General features: G+C 46.7%; 1 protein-coding gene across 3 annotated transcripts in view; it reads left to right on the plus strand.

The window, feature by feature from the left end:
- LOC144110021 (neprilysin-1-like) overlaps positions 1–18,374 on the plus strand; it is a 41,776-nt gene extending 23,402 nt beyond the window's left edge. For 2 of the 3 annotated variants that reach the window (XM_077642823.1, XM_077642824.1), the window contains 7 exons: positions 5,835–5,886; positions 6,024–6,091; positions 7,581–7,711; positions 11,205–11,270; positions 12,256–12,351; positions 13,836–13,912; positions 17,984–18,374. In XM_077642823.1, coding sequence (XP_077498949.1) covers positions 5,835–5,886; positions 6,024–6,091; positions 7,581–7,711; positions 11,205–11,270; positions 12,256–12,351; positions 13,836–13,912; positions 17,984–18,089 — 596 coding nt within the window. In that variant the 3' untranslated portion in view covers positions 18,090–18,374. Of the gene's footprint in view, positions 1–5,834; positions 5,887–6,023; positions 6,092–7,580; positions 7,712–11,204; positions 11,271–11,879; positions 11,928–12,255; positions 12,352–13,835; positions 13,913–17,983 lie in introns of those variants that run through there. The other variant, XM_077642826.1, reaches the window with a different exon arrangement.
- Positions 18,375–20,286: the final 1,912 nt, after the last annotated feature.

Here is a 20,286-nt window from a genome sequence, read left to right on the forward strand (position 1 = left end):
AATTAAATTCTGTTGAAACAGTCCTCATAGCACTGGTGACGCAGCCCAGCGTCTTGGTACGTTGAAGAAGCGAACACGCCGACCTGAACATATCGAAACTGTGCCGACCACCTGAGCGCCGCCAAGTATAGGTTCTCTCTGGCTTCCAGCATTCAGGTCGCTTGTTTTCCATTTTCCTTGTCTGTTAAAAGTGCAGTGGTGGTTTCAAAACAAAGCTTAATTTTGTACTTCAATATCAATCAAACGCGTAACATTCATGCACATTTCTCAGCCTCAGAGATCAGTTAAGTTTTTCCGCTATTTCGTCATCGCGCTTGTACTTGTGAGATTGGCCTGCGGCGGCGATAGCTGCATTTTGGTTATTGTTGTTTTCTACCTTAAAAGAGTTTTGTTTTCAGTAAGAGTGGTCTTTTTTATGGTTAAGAAGTGGTATTATATCGATAAAAGCCAACTTATCTCCTCAGTATCCCTTTAAGAAGACCACTGACGGCGCGCTTAGATACACGCAGCTCTCCTGTTTGACGAATCGGCCCCGAATCGTTTTTGCGCGAAATACGAGAAAGATAAAAGGAAGAGTAATTGGAGACGAAATCAAAAGCACCAGATTTCCAATATAGAATTCAGTTCACGGTGAAGCTTCCTCCACGTCCTTCAGTTCGCTCCTTTCTTTGTCCTTGCTCTAACAATTCGGCTGCAACCACCCTGAAGTAAGAAAGAACTACTTCAAGCGATCACCTATTCAGAGTCGGCTAGTTCTGTGCACAGACGCCCTCACTCTATTGGCGCTTTTCAAGAAATCGACGCCACGCTGTGGCGGCGCCGCATACTAGTCTAAGAAGGATCGGCAGCACGCGGAAGCATTTGTTTGCTCCTTTCGTCGGTTTCGTCGGCGTATTCAGGCGTTGTTGTCATGGTTTTCTTTAAAAAAAATTATGGCGATTTTCACGGCTTCTACGCGCCACACACTGCGGCCGCACTGCGATCAAGTCTGCGGTAGTCTACGGAGAATTCACCCGAAGGATTCGCGCTGCGTGGTGCACTGTGCACTTACGGATGTTGAGCCTGGAGCATCGTGTCAAAAAGAAAGCTCGGTAGCACTGCTGCGTGCCTTTTTGTAGACCATCGAGATGGAAAAACCGGGATGTATCATTCGATGGCTTAACCACTGCTGGCAGCCCGAAGAGAAGGCAGTTCTGGGTACGGAAACTGTAGATTGGCAAGCCAGTCACAGCGTCGACGGTCGTGCGTTCGCTGCATATATAAGGAGACGACTTCTTTTTTTTAGTCAAGAACTCGGCCATTTTAGCTTTCTTTGGTTTTGATTGAACGGTAGGGCGGCAATTGCGGCTTGTCTTTGTAATTAATGCCGCAATGCAACCGTACACACCCAATTGTACTTGGTTGTAACGCAAACTGCAATTAAAGCGCCTGCATTATATTTTTTCAGCATTTTATATTTTTTCATTTGTGTCTGTTCTTTCTAAACACTCGTGTTTCACATTCTTCAAAATGCAACCTAGAAGCGAAGAGACCGAAGAGGCGAGGGACGAGCACATCTGAGAAAGTATGAGCCAACGAGCAAGATAGGGCGAGTTAACTCTCCGGCAAGGGGTAGGTTTACATTCTTGACATGATAGGTAAATTACGCCTCATCCGTTACAGGCCTAGGAATATAATTACCGGCAGGTCAAAGCACGAACAAGATACCACGATAACAACCCTTGCCGTCACGTCTCCGAGGTCGCGCCTCGACTAGATGGTATCGGGTACGCGCCGCAACGTACAGACGTAAGCAGGCTTATATCGGAGAGCTTGGGCGGTGCTGTGCAAATGAAACGAAAAGAAATTTTACAGCAGGTACTGCTTTTCACGATCGTTGCTTGCGCTGAAGCGAACCTGCAGAGAAATAAAAGCAAATAACGAGCACAGTGCCCTTTATCACAGGAGCTGCAAGCTACGATTTGCTCCGCAGCACGCCGCTCCGCCGATCTAAACAAGTCTGCTCACGAATGTACATACAAGGACGTTGCTTGCTCGGCTGAAGCGATGGCCATAAGTAGATGCAACTGGGATTCGGCTAGCTGAATTGAAATCCAAGCACACGACGGTCGAAAACAAAACCATAAAACCATTGGGAACCGTTTTTTTTACCCGCCGCGGTGGCTCAGTGGTTAGAGCGCTCGGCTACAGATCCGGAGTTCCCGGGTTCGAACCCGACCGCGGCGGCTGCGTTTTTATGGAGGAAAAACGCTAAGGCGCCCGTGTGCTGTGCGATGTCAGTGCACGTTAAAGATCCCCAGGTGGTCGAAATTATTCCGGAGCCCTCCACTACGGCACCTATTTCTTCCTTTCTTTTTTTCTTTATTGCCTGGCTTTGACCCATAACATTTACACAAAAAACACTCAACAAAAAACACACAAAACGCTATGTACATACGACACTGTCGTGGTCAGCCATCATGAGTCTGGCTTCGTCATACTAAAATTCACGAAGCATACAGAGCGGCTCTAGCCTCGAGAGCCACTCGGGAGGCTCCGCAGCTGCTTTCTGGATGGCCAGAAAGCAGTCCATTCTTTCCCGAAAATAAATTCGGGCAGGTCGTGCGTCTTTGTCACAATAATAGCCTGCCATTCTGGAGCGCCATATACTGTGGAGGCCCAAGAACATTATGAGATCAAATGGTACCCCATCCTCATTGTCTGTGCTTAAATAACGAATTCCCTGCGCGTCAAGTGGTAGCTCTTTCTTTATTGTCCTTTGTAACACATCCCAAAAATAAACCCCTTCCCAGCAATGCAAAAAAACATGGTCTATTGTTTCGGGCTGTTTACAAATTAAGCAGTTCGATCCCCACGGTAAAAAGAAATCCTTTCCTTCCAAAAACTTTTTAACTGGGAGTGTACCCCATCCTCATTGTCTGTGCTTAAATAACGAATTCCCTGCGCGTCAAGTGGTAGCTCTTTCTTTATTGTCCTTTGTAACACATCCCAAAAATAAACCCCTTCCCAGCAATGCAAAAAAACATGGTCTATTGTTTCGGGCTGTTTACAAATTAAGCAGTTCGATCCCCACGGTAAAAAGAAATCCTTTCCTTCCAAAAACTTTTTAACTGGGAGTGTCCCGGTGTGTAATTTAAAAAAGAAGGTCTTTACTCCTGGTGGCACCTGCATTTTCTTTACCCTTTTTAAAACATCAGCTCCAGGACCTCCACTGTACAAGGCCCTGTACATAGGCTCTGGGAAAACAATATCACAAAGATCATGGTACAACTTCTTTCTTTTAGTTTTATACAAATAATCGCTAGAAAAACGCGCTGAAAGAAACCTAACACTTGCTACAATCTCTTTGTAGTAACCAAAAATTCTACCCGAGAGCTCTTCTGTGGTAACAACAAACTCGGGCAGCAATCGCCGCAGCCTCACCTGGCACACGGTGCGCAAGAACGGGTCTGAGACGTCGCGAAAAAACAAGAAACGGTTCACCAGCTGCCTTAAACAGAGGTGCCCTAGCCCCAACCCCCCGTCTTTTTATCCCTTCCCATACGGCGCGGTTCAGGTGTCCAACGATATATGAGACAGATACTGCGCCATTTCCTTTCCCCAAAAACCAATTATTTATTTTTATTTGGGAACCGTTTTAGTTTACAGCGTCATGCCAGGGTATATATTGGAAATAGAATCACTTCAGCGCGGTGTTCCCCAAGGAAGCATACTTGGTCCTTTTCTTTTTAATATTTTTATTCTTGATATTGTGCACATCGCCCCTGCGAAATACACAATATATGTTGATGATACGAGCATATATTTTTTTGAGGAACTGAAGCAGCTACTTTAGTAGATACAGTGAGTTTTGCCCTCTCTGCTTTATATGAATGGACACAAAAAATGGTTTAGAGCTAAATGTCGCGAAAACAAAAGCAGTTAGTTTTAGAGCAAAAGATAAGAAGTTTACACTTGTAAAAGACATTTGCTTCAATAATGCTCATTTAGATATAATAGCTAGATTTAAAACACTGGGCGTTGTAATCAATTAAAAAAAATTACTTGGGATGACCACATCAATTTTATTGCCAGCAAACTGTGACAAATTATTGCTTTTTTTTTGCAGATATCGCCAACTAGTGCCAAAAATAGCTTTGCTGGCCGTATATCATTTACTCTTTAGTTCTCGCCTCAATTACAGTAATTTAGTGTGGGGAAAACTTCGCAAGAAAACACCAGTAAGCGACTCGTGTTACAGAAAACTTTTCTGAGAATAATTGAAAATGTTCATAGAACATTTGATACGCATTAACCTTTTCTAAATATAAAATACTTCCATTAACTAAATTGTACACCTTTCGCTTAAGCCCCGCACTGAAGCGCGAAATTATTAATCACACGTCCTTCTTTCATGAACTGTCCAACATTGAAGTAAGCTATAAAGTAGACAACACAAGAAACGTCGATCAGTGGCATATTAAAACATACAGAACAACATCTGACTGCCAAACACTTGAAAACTTATTACCGCGCCTACTAAATGCCCTTTGCCTCAGTAACATTGACCTAAAAGCACCTCACACAGAACGCTTTTAGAATATTATTTACAGACACTGCATTGAATTTGTGAAACAAATTGACTGCATTTTACTCTTCAGTGCTTTGTTTGTCATTTTATTTTTCTTACGAGAAGTATCTGTCGTGATGATTTGAAACATTGTGTTGTAATTGTATTGTATTGTAATTTGAAATTGTGCCACTGCTTTGTTGCCAAAGTTCGCAGCTGGGTGTCCGTGGTCAAGTCAAGCGGTCCAAGAGGCTGCCTTTGCTATGGGCACCCTGTCACGATGTATATTGTGGCGGTAAATAAACATACATTAAATATAGGAAATATACGAAATGCAATGATTTCGTGAAGCCTTGCTTAATTATCACAATGTAGCAGCAAAAGCGCGTCGTGCTTGCATTTTTCTGACTTCCTCGCCGCAAGAAAGTCCGCGCTGACAGTCCTAGATTCGGGCGACGAGCGTGTTCGGTTCCGCTTGCACGGCAGACGTTTGCCAACACTGGTCGACGATCACCGTTTATTTATTTATTTCCTCAAAGGTCTCGGTTGAGACATTACATGAGGGAGAGACATCATTAGTTCTGTGCTTTACATCGACTAATATAAAATGTTTGGCTAAAACTAGGCGCTCACCTTCAATGAAAAAGCATGAGGCAATCGTGCAATCAAGGAAACTTGCTAATGCATCCAGGCTGACCACAGACGAAGTCCTCGGCTGGCATGGTGGCTCGACTGCTTGCCCGCTTATATTTCGTGAAAGCGCCAATTGAATGATTTCCTTTTATCTTACGATCCAAAAAACGCTACAAAAGTGTAAAATTTGACGGCGATATTAGAGAGTTCAGCACAGCTTGATTCGCGGCCCCTACAGTGACTAGCTTACGGGGAGCTATAGTATATATGCCTGTGGCAAGACCGATACACGTTCGCCTGCAGTTGGTCCCTGCTGGCCATCTGCACATGCGCAGAAGGCTTGCACGCATGTGCGAATGGCGTCTCGTGATCTCAATCAAAGATTGTGCTTTGGCAGATCTCTTCATTAAAGATTATGTTGTATTTTAAATGACGCAAAGCATAAGCTGAAACTTTCGGCAAAAAGCTACTACAGCGCTGAGGCCACAGTGTCACAGTTTTAGCCATGCGCGCAAGTCATTTACAGTTAATAGCAGGTACCCAGGGCCCAGCAGTTACGTGTCTTCTGTACCCGCGTATTTAACAGTTACATTGCCTGCAGTGACATTTCGGTTTTTATTGACTTCCGGTGCACCTATGTTTTTCTTTTCAGTTATTTCGGCGGGTATACTAAGAGGCGTCTACTTTCAGCCTGGGCTACCATCGTAAGTTAAGCTAATTTTACTCTTACCAGCAGTTATCAACATACTATTTTTGAAGGAGACCCCTAGTTTACGCACAATACTGAAATGCAAATGCGGCGTGTATTCTTAGGAGCCTTTGTGTTAACTCTCATCAACAGGTTTATCAATCTGGGAGCGATAGGAATGGTGATGGGTCACGAAATCTCGCATGCCTACGACGACCAAGGTGAGAGAACATCTAGCGAAGAACACGTCCGCTATAAACAGTTTTAACGAAGAAATGCGACTTTTAAGCGCAGCTTGTGCGGTACTCGAACCGCAGGGAACTATAAACGGAACACGCAGGGCCAAACTGAGGCGGCTGCTGGTTTTGACAAGGGCAGCGCGCACAGCTCTCCGCCGCCGCCTCGCCTCGCCTCAGGCGAACCGCTAGAGCGTATGCAGCGTGCGCTACTCTGGCGCCATCTCTGGCGATTATAGACGAAGAGGCAACGGCGCGCGCTACTCTGGTGCCGTATATGATGCCGCGTGTTGCCGCCGCGCGCTACTCTGGTGCCGTATATGATCCCGCGTTTTGCCGCCGCGCACCCCCTTCTTTCGCTTTCCCTCTCACGCTGTATTCGCCGTCGTTCATCCTCTGGTGCGCTCCGCGTTCGGTTACGCCAGCTACGGAGGCGCACGCCGCTCAAGCCATGAACGGGCGCTAGAGGTGAGGTCTAGAAGGAAGAGAAGCAAATTGAGACCACCGCAGCGAGCGAAGAAAAGGAGGACAATAAGGGCGGCGCTAAGAGACAGGAACAGAGCGGAAAGCCTTGGGGAACAAACGCGAGTTAATGGTAGCTGAAAAAAAGAAGAGGAAATGGGAATGGGCATTTAATGTGCCGCAGCATTCACTGCTGCACCCTAGGCCAACCCAAAGTGAGCCCACCCATTTGCCTAAATGGCCCCCACGCGTCGACGTCACCGCGAGCATGCCTTGAAACGAAGAAGACCAGGAGCAATCGCAAATTCACGGAACAAAAATTCACAAATCGGTCAAAACGTAACTTGCAAAAGCAAACAGTACCGGTGCTGGATAAATGCATTTATGTGCATCATGCGGGCAATATTTTATTTAGGACACACCCAGACCTTCGGAACCCTCAACGTAACTCCAGTAGTCCAAAGCGTGTACATTGCTAACTATATATTATGAAAATGGGACCTGGACTGCAGGCACGATAATGGACGTTGGCAGGGCGTGTATTGAGGCAAACAGATATGCTATAGTCTTTTGGGACCACAGATTGAATGCAAAGAGCCAGGAAACTTCCTGAATCATAAATATCGAAACTTGCTGATCTAGGGTGGTCGAGACTGGCGCTGGACACGAGTAGTTTGAGATCAGTAGAAGGGGGCCTTTGCCTGAATAGCACATAGCATGACTCATGAGGAAACGTCACCAGTTTATTTATTTATTAGGTTCTCAAAGGCCCGACTTACGGAGTATTACATGAGGGGTGGGCGAGGAAAACGGCAGTTATGAGAAAAAATGTAATGAAATGGTGATTGCGGAAAGAAGGAAATACTTCTGGTGGCGCATGTTGATGCTGTCGGTAATCCTTCACTTGTATTTTTGTCCCATTCACTGTCATGCTTTTCATTTATGTTTGGTTGAGTAATGGAGGACAACACATCTGTCGAATTTCACGTGCGAGTGTTTATATTCTCTGCAGGATTCGAATACGATGCAGTCGGACGTCTCGTTAACTGGTGGACCAACTACACGCGAGAAGAGTACGAACGGAAGCGGGACTGTTTCGTAAAGCAGTACGGGAGCATCGTCGACCCTGTCGTCAACATGTCGGCAAGTAAACGTTGTTTATTTTTACTTTTTTTTACAGAGAGCCTGCAGCACTAGCAAGCCCTTCTTCAGGACTGACTTGCACATGAGTACCTACGTGGTGACCACGCTCATGCACCAAACTCTGTAAAAGGAAAAGTTGTGATAGCTTTGCACAGGCTTTTTAGTAGAAGCAGTTGAAGGCGTACAACGGCAGCAGGGTAACGCGTTGCGCGTTTTATTTTTCCATTCGAAGCCCTTAGTTCGCCTTGAGGAAAGGAAAGACGCATAAGTGCCTCAAGCTATTCGTTTATTCATCATTCACAGTGCCTTGTAAGGCATTGTAGAGGGAGGGGGAGGATAACAGATTCAATTCAACAATTTGTAGGTACATTGCACATTATGCGTACATAAAGAAAGAAAAGAAAAATCATTAACAGGTGTGACAGGAAAACAAGAACGCGAGCACTGCACTCTATACAAAAAATAAGATGCAGAAAAACACATTAAAATATACCTACGTGATATATTGCAGAGCAATTACACAAGTAGATAAGTATACGCTAGGCGAGAAATCCGTAAGTCACAGTGATCTGCTCCGAGATCTACTCCACCTCACCGAGGAGGTGGTGAGGTGAACAACACTTACTCGTCCTCAAAGCGCGATTGAGGTGTCCGCCTGACCTTGAGGACCAGTTATGCGCCTTTTCTTTAATCAAAACCAAAGGAAGCTTTAAGACTGCGAATAAGGCAACACTGGGAACTAGACTATTTGCTTCGTGCGAGCTGGCACTGGAGTCTGTGAAGTGTGTCGGGAATGCAGTCGAACCGAAGACCGCAGGTGTAAGTAGACTGAGAATGCATGTGAAGATATTGTAGAGCGGTATATTGGCACGATGGAAGCGCCGGCTACGAAGACCTTGGCACAGGCAATCTACGAGGCAGAGAGCCGAGCGACCAGACACAAGCGGCAGTGTTCCATCCAGCACGAGCATCCAACCGGCGGCGCGAGCGCTTCGTCGTCGTTGGCTTCGGGGCTGGTTCATCTTCTTCATTCCAAGTGCCCCGGCGGAAAGAGGGAGCCATCCTGGCGACTCTAGGAGAGGAGACTACGAGGGGGCTATAATACGGCTTCAAGCGGCTGACGTGAACGACGTCGCGGCCACGGCGGCGATGGTCCGAAGAAGGTGTCACCGGTTTGATAACGTAGTTGACCGGTGACGTACGCTCCAAGATGCGGTAAGGGCCGATGTGCTTGGCCGAAAATTTGGACGTATTTGGAACAGAGAGCCAGACCAGTGAGCCAGTGGAGAAGTGAACCGCGGGCGTGTCTTGATCGGAAGCATGAGTACGGAGACCTTGACGTTCGGCGGCGAAGGAGCGAGCTAACTGGCGGCACTGCTCAGCATGGCGGGTGATGCCAGAGAGAGAAGCATATTCCGAGCTGACGGGGTTGTAGGGAAGGATTGTATCCAACATACAAGAAGGTTCGCGTCCGAATAAAAGAAAGAATGGGGAAAAGCCGGTGGTTGCTTGAGAGGCGGTGTTATATGCATAGGTGACGAACGGAAGAACCTGATCCCAATTGGAGCTGTCGGAGTGAATGTACATGGCGATCATGTCCCCAAGAGTACGGTTGAAGCGTTCGGTGAGGCCGTTGGTTTGAGGGTGGTAAGCAGTAGTGGTGCGGTGGACTGTGTGGCGAGAAGCTCGTGAAGAACTTCAGACAAGAAAACACGGCCGCGGTCACTGAGAAGTTCGCGAGGAGCGCCGTGACGCAGGACAAAGTGATGAAGAAGGAAGAAGGCTACATCGCGAGCAGTAGCCGCAGGTAGGGCAGCGGTCTCAGCATACCGAGTGAGGTGGTCCACGGCGACTATGATCCAGCGATTCCCAGCGGTCGTGAAGGGAAGTGGCCCATATAGGTCGATGCCCACACGATCAAAAGGGCGAGCCGGACACGGTATTGGCTGTAACGGGGCAGTCGAAAGGCGAGGCGTCGACTTCCGCTGCTGACAGGCCGTGCAGGAGCGAACGTAGCGACGAACGATGTTGTACATGCCCCGCCAATAGTACCTCTGGCGTAGTCGCTCGTACGTTTTCAGCGAGCCAGCGTGAGCGCTCTGAGGATCGGCATGGTGGTGTTCACAGATCTCAGTGCGGAGATGTCTGGGAATCACGAGAAGCCACTTGCGGCCATCTGGACGATAGTTGCGCCGGTACACAAGACCGTCGCGAAGGGCAAAATGGGAAGCCTGGCGACGAAGTGCGCGAGGGAAGGAGGCCGTAGAGGGTGCACGAAGTACGTCGAGCAACGATGAAATCCATGGATCTTGGCGTTGTTGATGGGGCATGTCCATGGTAGTGAGCGCTGCGAGTAGGGATGCAGATATTGGCGAAGAGGTGCAGGAGAGGGCAGTGGGGAGCGGGACAAGGCGTCGGCGTCGGAGTGCTTGCGGTCCGATCGGTAAACTACGGTGATATCGAATTCCTGAAGACGGAGGGCCCAGCGGCCTAGGCGCCCTGAGGGATCTTTGAGTGAAACCAACCAGCACAAAGCGTGATGATCGGTTACGACGGTGAACGGGCGGCCATATAAGTATGGGCGGAATTTTGTTAGAGCCCACACTACGGCGAGACACTCCTTTTCCGTCACGGTGTAGTTCGACTCAGCCTTGGTGGGGGCACGGCTGGCGTACGCAAGACGTATTCAGGAAATTCGGGCTTGCGCTGGGCAAGGACAGCCCCGAGGCCGATTCCGCTTGCGTCGGTGTGCACTTCAGTAGGGGCACTGGGGTCGTAGTGTCGAAGGATATGTGGTGAGGTGAGAAAACGACGGAGCGCAGCAAAAGCGTCGTCGCAGGCCGAGTCCCACGTAGACAGGTCGGCGGGACCATTAAGAAGTTTCGTCAGGGGCGCGACGATGGAGGGTAAATTGGGAACAAATCGCCGAAAATAGGAGCAGAGACCCACAAATCGGCGCACTTGTTTTGTAGAAGTCGGTTTAGGGAAGTCAGCGACAGCACGGAGTTTGTCAGGATCGGGCAGGACGCCGTCTTTGGAGACGAGGTGGCCGAGTATTGTCAGCTGCCGGGCACCAAAGTGACATTTTTTGAGATTAAGTTGAAGGCCAGCATTGGTGAGGCAGCTCAGTATCTGGCGCTGGCGGTACGGAGTGAGAGTCCAGAAGATGGGGTTGTAACTTTGCGAAGCGAGCGACAGAAGTTTTCGTGAATAACAGAAACGGTGGCCCTAGTGTCCACAAGCGCAAGTGTCTTGACTCCGTCGACAAAAACGTCAAGAAGGTTCGGCGGGGAAAGGCGAGGACTTAAGCAGAGCGATGAGTGCGCAGTCAAAAAGAAGGGCCCGTGAGACGCCCAACCGGGTAGTCGCTTGTGAAACATCAAAATGGGCCTGCCACTCCAGACCTCTCGGCCGCTAATGTCAATCAGCTTTTGCTGAATAATGCCATGAGCCGGTAAGCTCAGGTGGAATAATTTTTTTATGCTACTTTCAGCTGAATGGAGTCGCCACACTCGGGGAGAACATAGCCGACAACGCTGGCATTCGTGCGGCGTATTACGTGAGTACAATAGTTCTTAACGTGCGTAATTTTAATGTGAGTATGGTGCAGAATATTGCAAAATTTTAGACGTTTCTTTTTTCTGAATGTTCGGTATTAATCTCACAAAAACCACAGAGCTCCTTCCATTCTAGCTTACTGAAGGCTCTCTACAACCAGCAGCAACTGCAGTCCGTCATATCTCCGCCCTTTTTTGCAATGTTGAGAAAACGGCGCGTACATAGGACGTACGAAGTCTTGCGTCTTACGTCCTGTGTCCGTGCTATTTCCCCAACATCACGCATCAACCACGAACTACCGTGAAGTCTATCTGTAAGTCAGCGATTCTTGCCCTTATCCACAGCGTGCTATTTCCGCCATGTGATCAGTAATGGTATTGCCGCTTACGGTAAAAGTACGCAAAGTGCATCGGTTCCCACTTGCCGAGTTACTGAAACCAAGAAATCAAAACAGGCAGATGCAATATATTTTACAGTAGTCTTTCGTCCTAAATTATGTACGTTCTCTCCAGATTGATGCTTTCCTTAAGAAATCGGTCAAACAGTTACAAAATTCGTATTTCTGATGTTTTTTTTTTTAAGCGAAATGGCATATTCTCACTTCTCACAGCCTCACTTCTTGGTGGACACCTCAACCGGGCCTTCAGAAAAGAATTAAGTAAGGATCGAAAGAAGAGAGAAGTGAAGACCGCCTGGGAAAGCTTAACGAGAACTGATATCGCACTATGCACGGGCGCCTTTCCGTTTGGCCCTCATCGAGACGCGGTCACCGCGGCCGGGTTCTAACTCGGGTACTCCGGCTCAGTAGCCGAGCACCCCACCCACTGAGCCATCCAGGCGGGTTGTAGTTCGCTTGTACTTTTCTCTCTGAATTCCTATTTCAATTCTGTGCTCCCCCGTCCTTCTGTTGCCGGTGTGCCAGAATAGCACACTCGTTTGGTGCTTCTTTTTCCAACCAATGCAATGAAGTCGTTTCATACCTGCAGACGCTCCAGTCGGTCGTGCCAGACTTTGAAGAAGTCACCCTTCCCGGCCTGGGGAACTTCAACCGCGATCAGCTTTTCTTCATATCTTACGCATTGGTATGAGCTAACTTTGTGATTATGCCTGATATACTATATGTATCGTGCAATAAGGAAGATTGCAGGTCCACGCCTAACGCAATGACAACAGCGCGAAAGACGGCAAAAGAACGTTACAACAGACACAGCGCCGATTTGAGCTCTCTCAGTGAGTTTTTTGTGCCGTCTTGTGCGCCACATTAATTGTATTATTAGATACGTAGCCTGTGATAGTTGTAGAAGAAACTAACAGCGCAAAAACAAAGCATCGTAATTTTATAATGAGATATATCTCTGTTTGGCTCAGACTAGGCAAGGACCCGCAGGTGGTTGCACGCGCACGTCTCTTCAAACAGGGACGCTCATTGAAGCACAGCCTTAACTATTGCTATTATGGAAATGGTGGGGGTGTTCAAGTGCAGGTCGTATTGCCATGCATGTGTCGCAACAGCTCCACTTTTGTCTCATAATGAAAAGTAAATTATCTACTAGCAATAACCCAGAAGACCAGTGTCCTTTAAAGATTTAGATTCCCTTTGCCATTACTCTCCTTAGCGTTTCTTGATTTCTTGAATGAATGATTGAATCAATAAAAGATTGCAGTGTGATATTGGAGATAGTACAGAATGATTGAAAGAATAAACACGGAGCAGTGAGAGCAAGAGAACTGTGCTCAATGCATTACTGGCCATATTACGCCTGAAGCTCAGTTTCATATCCAGTAGATTGGGCGTATTTCTGGTTTTGGCTTGCTAACTCCGGTACTTTTTTTGCACGTTGCCTTCTCTCGTAACCTCACCTATCCGGCGTCGATCCGCCCAGTCTCTTTTCCACACAGCCGTGTAGGCGTTGAGCCACAGGTGATGGCAGCCGCCAGTCTGAACCCAGAACGGCTTAAAATTTTATGCGATAGCATAAAACCCTCTCCCGAACGAAAACGCGGCGCCGTCCGGCGTCGTCCAGAACAATCCTGATTGGCTGACGGGCAGGGTCGTTATCAGTGACGTCATCCCATTGGAGAAATCCATTTGGCTCGAGGGACGTACCGTCCCCAGACAGGAGAATCACCATTGACTGCAGGGAACTAACGTCACCAGACCAGGTCCATCGGTGCGAGCCTCCACCTGCCAGCTGTGAAAGGTGGTGCACGGGAAGAGCTCGGGAAGAGCAACTTGCGTCTCACAAACCCCACGAGTCAGTTCCGGCAAAGCCATCAACAGCTTCCTATGCTACCACATTGCCGACACCTATTGGACTTAAGTGTTCCTGTGTATTTTGCTTCCCTTTGGATTCGAGCCTGCTTACAATAAGAATCTTGTTCCTGTTTTGCTGTTTCTCTTTTGGCCTTTCTCCTTCTTGGCTTCCTGTTTCCACCCGGCTGCTTTAAATTTTTAATCCCTTGGGATTCACTAACTAATTGCGACATTTATGACCTGCTAGAACAATTTTCGTGTTCCTCAGTGATCTACCGTTTACAAAATGCGACATCGACGACCTTAACGCAGGCGTGGTGTGAAAACTCGCAACCATCATACACAGTAGAGAAGATCACGGAGCATGTCCACAGTCCCAACAAGTACAGGTCAGTATCTGGCAGAGGAGGTAACATTTAGACTGCCTTCTTGTCTATAAGCTTTCTTGCTACTTTCTTTTCAAGAAGGACGCCATAGCAAGCACGGAGTCAAATAAATGATGTCAGATCAGATTTATTGTACTCAGGTGTAATAAGGCTGTGTGTACATAATGAATAGAATATGGGTTCCGCACTGAAGTTGCTTTACTGGTGTCCCATAATGCGTTCTCCTTAAAGTGAGATTACAGGCAGGAATGGAATGTCAGTATTCAATTGTGAAAGTACTCGCCTAGCAAAAATAAACAGAACCGTAGAAATACATTAAATACAATAATTTGGAATCTGGTGAAGGGATTATAGTAGGTGTTTGTGTTGTGTGTTTTTTTCGGCACAGAGTCGTGCGAATTTGCATGTTGTTTTTTTATTAGATATGGAGAGGTAAAGCAAATTCACCTTTATTTAACATCACTGAGGTGTCTTAAGCGCAGCCAAAAGGCCTATAGAAGGCTTGACGATGGGCCTACCCGCACTAAATAAGGTCAGCCCCAATGCGCAGCTCTGGCGAGACGTCACCTTGGACACGCTGGAGCGGTTTTTGTCACGTGGACTAGGAAAACATTGACGCGAGCGAGATTTTTGACAGTGCATGGTGCAAATACGAGGAGACGAACGGTTGCTCGCGGGGCTGAGGTGGCCGCAGCTGGCCCAGAACAGCGTTAAATGGAGAGGTGTGGGAGAGGCCTTTGCCCTGCAGTGGACGTAGTCAGGCTGCCGATGGCGATGACAACAGCGGTTGTTGGTCGGACATTGAGACATCAAAATTCTTGCTCCCCTTCGCGGCTTCATATCACTGTGTACTGGTTTATGCGTTGACAGAACTGCAGAAATTGCTCGCATTCCAGTAGTAAACATTATGAAATATTGCGCTCTACTCGAGGCCTCCAAATTAAGTTGCTAGAAAGCATCATTATGCGTTGAGCAAACAAAGCGAATTGACGAAGTCGTAGTCCATTGAACGAAATCGTAAGACAACGAGAACACAGTGCTAATGTAACAGAGAGCGCATGTTCTCAGGCAAGGCATGCATTGAACATCAGCCTCCCGACGTACGCTGTATGGTAAGTACTGTCCGTTGACCCTCTGTCATGTATTTGTCTATTCGTGTGATAACATCTTCTTGAATAATTGAATGTCATTTCTAATACGTAGCGCGTTTTTCAACATGCTTATGCAAGTCCACGTTATAGAGTTTTTGCTTATTGCAAACGCTGTATGCCAAGTAGTAAGCCTTTTATTTTACATAGGTGCAAAGGTCACCTATGACGACGTATGCTGTCTGTATCGTTAGCGCATTTTGTTGTCTCTCTCTTGTGGCCGCATCTTTTCTCTCTGTAACACGCTCGCCAACATGCGAAATTTACCGCTCCAAGAATCAGTTCTGTATAGCCAAACAGTTTGTTAGAATTTGATATTTGGTGTTGTTATCTGCTTGATCTTTTCAACAGAAATTCGTTCAGTATCTCCTGTCAGTAGCCTACTGAAGCTCTGAAACGGCGGGCATTGTTTGTTTCAAAATGTCAAACTCTCCCAAAATTAATTTGCACGAAAAAGGAATGTCTTTTATCCACATGCAGTATGAAGCTGCATCAAAGGCCAGTTAGAATTTGCAGCTGATCATGAATGCACTGCACGTTCAATACAAAAACCAGGCCTAAGAGAACTGCTGGCGCATTACGTTCTATTTCCTCAAATTTTAAGTTGAAAATACGCTTGAAATAGTTTGAAGAAATGGTGATGTTTTATTTCATTTGCCAGCACTTTGAAGCTTATTTTTTCCAGCTAAGTGTTACTGTACAGTGAAGACTGGCTTTTAAAGAAGGCTGCTAGAAGACGAACATGATTAAAAAAGAGAAAAAAAGAAGTGCATCCTCGCGAGTATTACCCAGGTAAATTTTTTTTGGACTTCAAAAAACAAATCCAGCGAGAATATTGTTTCCTTTTGCACTTTTTGAGACAACAGACCTTCTGCGTGTTCACTAAGAGAGTTGTCGATCGCTCGTTGCATATTGGGCAACTTAAAGTGTGACTTTTGGTCTTTTCTACGAATTACTGATCGGTACACGTTTAAGCGTTGCTCTACATGATACATTTGCAATCTGCAGTAATTGTACTAACACCGTAAACGAAACGCCGGGCCAGAATTATAAACAGGGCACAGGATGGTTTCCCCGCCTACGCGTCTCGTTATACCGCTGTCAAAATCGCGCTTTAGCAATCACGTGACCATCGCGTGCATATAGCCCATGTCTCGCACCTCGTGCTGTCTTCGCCGTTATCTGGTGGAGCTCGGGGCAGTGCTCAACAAAATACTGCCAAGTTTCTTTCCTATGCCTGACAACAAAACATAATGAAATAGCTGGATGGAGCGGCCGCCTGCGCGCCTACGCTATAGCCATCGTGGCAATTACGATAAAGCCGCCAGCGGCGACGTATCACATCAGTCGCCTCGCGGAAAGGCCAGGGATGCAGCCGTGACGGAGCGTCGGAAAGCTGCACGTATGCGGGAAGCAAGAGCTACGAACTAGCGGCGGGTCAAACGGATGAACGATTTCGAAACGCTGCCTGCGAACGCGCTGCACGATAATATGCTCAAATCAGTGCTAACACATTTCTAGCGCAATAAAAGTACACGTTGTGAAAACATAACCGCTATCTTGACGCACTCATGCGAGGCAGCAACATTCATAGCGTGTGCAACAGTTGCTTGCGCTAATCATCCGAATTACTAGCTTTCAGGTTTTCGCTTTCAAGCCGACAAATGTACACAGACTAGATAGCCTGAAGAAATTAGAGAAAGCTAATGCTCCAGCTACACCTTCAAAATATCCAAGCATACTTTACAGAGGAATCTCATTCACTCCAACTTCTCTGTTTCTTTTTTGAAATGGTATAAGCTTGTTATGTGAATCTGCCAGTTTGGACTAACGTTTAGTACAAGTCAGCGCACGCTCCTAATGCGTTCGCTTTGTTTTGTTATTTTTGTGGCATTTCATGGTACTTGGCTTGGTCTCCCGACAAGTCTGTATTGTTGTGTATTTGCTTATTGGAGTATAACGACGAATGAAGAGTAATTTCGTTCGATGGAATTGTGGTCCCTATGCACACAAACCACACTGGTTCAACGCGTTGAAGCGAAATGGCAGCCTAAAGATAGGCCAAGACAGTGCTGCCTATAACTAACTACTCAAGCAGCAAGGAATGCCCGTAAAAGAAGAGACACTAATCTATACATTCTATGCCTCATTATGCTGGCGTACGGCGTATAAACGTAGTACTTCGGATTCAGTTTTTCGAGCTTTTTCCTGGCAGTTACTCTTCTTGAGTCGGGGTATCTTACTGGTTTCAGAAGAATAAGGCGCTTTTACCTTACGTTACTCAGCCTTATGCTCTTCTCAACGTTAGCGCTACCTCTGATATAGAGCTGGAACTGAGATCGATTTTTTCTGGGCTATAGCTTTTGTAAGAGCCGAAAGGGCGTGTTGCGACTTAAGAAGAGAAACAAAAGATTGAGCCTCTTGTTTTGTTCTTCTCTTATGTAATCGTCCCATTTCTGCTGTCACGAAAACAATGATCCTACCTAGTCCGTCACAGAATATGCCCTGCATGCCCTGCAATATATGTCGCACTGGGAGTTACTAGGGGCGGCGAGAAATTTGTTTTTTTTTCCACAAGAAATAATGTTACACCACTTTCGTACCTGTATCTTTCGCTTATGACAGTATTTCCTTCGAGAAAACCTAGGTTCGCAGTCTGTTATTCGTAGTAGTTTACTTTTGCCACGAAATCCTATTGCTGTTAGACTATCATGCCATGAACTACATAACCGATTGCGTCGAGCGTGCAACAACAAGCATGCATCCAGAACTCGCACCGATAAATTTGCCGAAGAAGGCAATGAAACGGTCAAGCTTTCAAAGCAAACGCACGACATCAGATTTTTCTTAGCGTCCTTTAAAATTACCTAATTGGCGGCATTTTAGTGTATTACTGAACTAATCTCTTTTGTTTACCTGTTTCTAGGGTCAACATTCCCCTCAAGAATTTGGAGCAGTTCTCTGCTACCTTCAGCTGCAAAGAGGGAAGTGGTATGCGCTTGCCACATGCTGAACGATGCCTCCTGTGGTAGCAGCTACCCATTGTGGAAGCCACATTATTAAATACGTGTTCTCAGCCTGCCTATAATACTTCATTCAAAGACGAAAAGATGTTCTGTAGATCTCTACTTGAACTGCACAGCACAGCTTTCCACAGCCAAATGTGTAATCGTTTTAGATAAACGACTCTCAATTAATCTGACTGCCCACCGGAACTTGTGTTTCTTCACATTATAAATTGCAAGTGTTATCCATCAGTATATCGACGATTCGTGTGGCTCATATATAGCATCACTAACACAATAAAACAGTGTCCCGCTGCGTGCCTGAGTGGCTATGGCGCTCGGCAGCTGGCCCGAAAGACTCGGGCTCGATCCTGGCCGCGGCGGTAGAATTTCGATGGAGGCGAAATTCTAGAGGCCCGTGTACTGTGCGATGTCACTACACGTTAAAAAACCACAGGTGGTCGAAATTTGCGGAGCCCTCTACTACGGCGTCGCTCATAGCCTGAGTCGCTCTGGGATGTTAAATCCTCATGAAGCATGAACCTCATTAAAACGGTGTTTATTATTGAAAAAAATTCTAGCACGCTGGTTCAATCTGTTTCATAGTCACCAACAAGTCTAGCTGTGGGTTAGGAACATTTTAACCCTTGAATGCTTGTATTAATTCAATAAAAATAATGCACAGAAACGTTGATGCTTGCGCATTGTTGCGTGTGATCTTGAACACGAAAAACAGCAGTTCCAGTTTTTTTTCTGTTCGGAATAATTTTCTCTAATCATTTACCGTCTTCTCTGGGTCATGGCTAGGTGGCTCGAGCCACCACTGATTTAAAGAGTTAAGCCGTATCCACCCATCCATCCAGCCAGCCAGGGTACAGGGGGATATGGGATGGGCGTCGTTCGAGAGCAGAGAAGCTTGCAGTAAGATAGCATTTGGGGAGCGATTGAGAAAAATGGGAGAAAAGCAGTGGGCTAGAAAAGTTTTCAGATACCTGCACATAAGGAATGTTGGCACGAAATAGAGAAAGCGAACTAGAAAATTGACAAGCAAATATCTGGACCGCAGTTAGGGGGCAAATCAGTAATTATCGGTTAGGAAAAAGGTTAAAGAAACAGAGAGAGCTTTGTGGAAAACAGGGATGCTGACAAAATCGGCACTGGGAACATACAGCGTCTTTAAGCAGGAAATTGCCAAATAGAATTTCTATGATAATTTTAGGGGAAGCTCTTTGTTGTTTGAGGCCAGGACGGGAGTTTTGCGGACAAAGACATATAGAGTCAGGCACCACGAGATAGACACGTTGTGCATTGCGTGCGGAGAGTAGGAGGAAACGGCTGAACACTTGATAGTTTTCTGTAAAGGGCTTCACCCTACACTTGAAAGCAGCGGGGCTGATTTATCCAAGGCATTAGGGTTTAAGGACAGTGAAGGGAAAGTAGATTGTAAGCGAAGTAGAAGTAACCAAGCGAAGGTTCTCTGATTGGTGGCTAAAATCAAGACAAGAGTAAAATTTCATGTCATGGCTAGGTGGCTTGAGCCACCGCCCGATTTAAAGGGTTCAGCCGTATCCATCCATCCATTCCATCCATCGTGATGTGCGCCACTTGTTGTGGACGTGCCCAGCGACAGCTGCTAGTAGAAAACGAGTCCTCTGGGAGGTGGGCCTGCGGTGGAACCGCGAACGTGACTATGTGAAGTGGACTATGAACAATCATTTCATCGGAAACCTCCGCGACTACCTCAGCGCAATGGGTCTTCACTCCTTCTTTTAACTTTCTATCTCCCGCATTCCTTACCCTTTTCTCAACTTATGCCTCATGGCACAGTTCTCGAATAAAAAAAAAAATACCGTAAACCCCAGCGTTTGAGGCCAGGCGGTGCCCTCTGGGTAAAAAGGGTTGCAATTACGAAACGTAAAGCGCTAAAGTACTGCGTGGATTCTTGTGCGCTTCTGCATGTTCAGGAAAAAAAAAACAGTCTGCACCTTTGCGTTTTGCTCGACGCGTCCGGAACGATGATGTTGATAGTGATAACGCTGGGCTGCCTCTTCGCCGTGGGTGGCCGCTATTTATCGTTGTGACGGGCAACACCCCCTCGTGGCACGCGAAGCTCATCTAAAGCGTCTAGCGGAAAGAGCGTTCTGTGGCCGGTGATTTGCGGTTTCGGTTTCGGGTTCGAAAAGCACCCTGGGAAGACTTCCGCCATATTGGATGTAGCCTCACA

The sequence above is a fragment of the Amblyomma americanum genome, chromosome 11, assembly GCF_052857255.1.
Source record: "Amblyomma americanum isolate KBUSLIRL-KWMA chromosome 11, ASM5285725v1, whole genome shotgun sequence".
Classification (NCBI taxonomy): domain Eukaryota; kingdom Metazoa; phylum Arthropoda; class Arachnida; order Ixodida; family Ixodidae; genus Amblyomma; species Amblyomma americanum.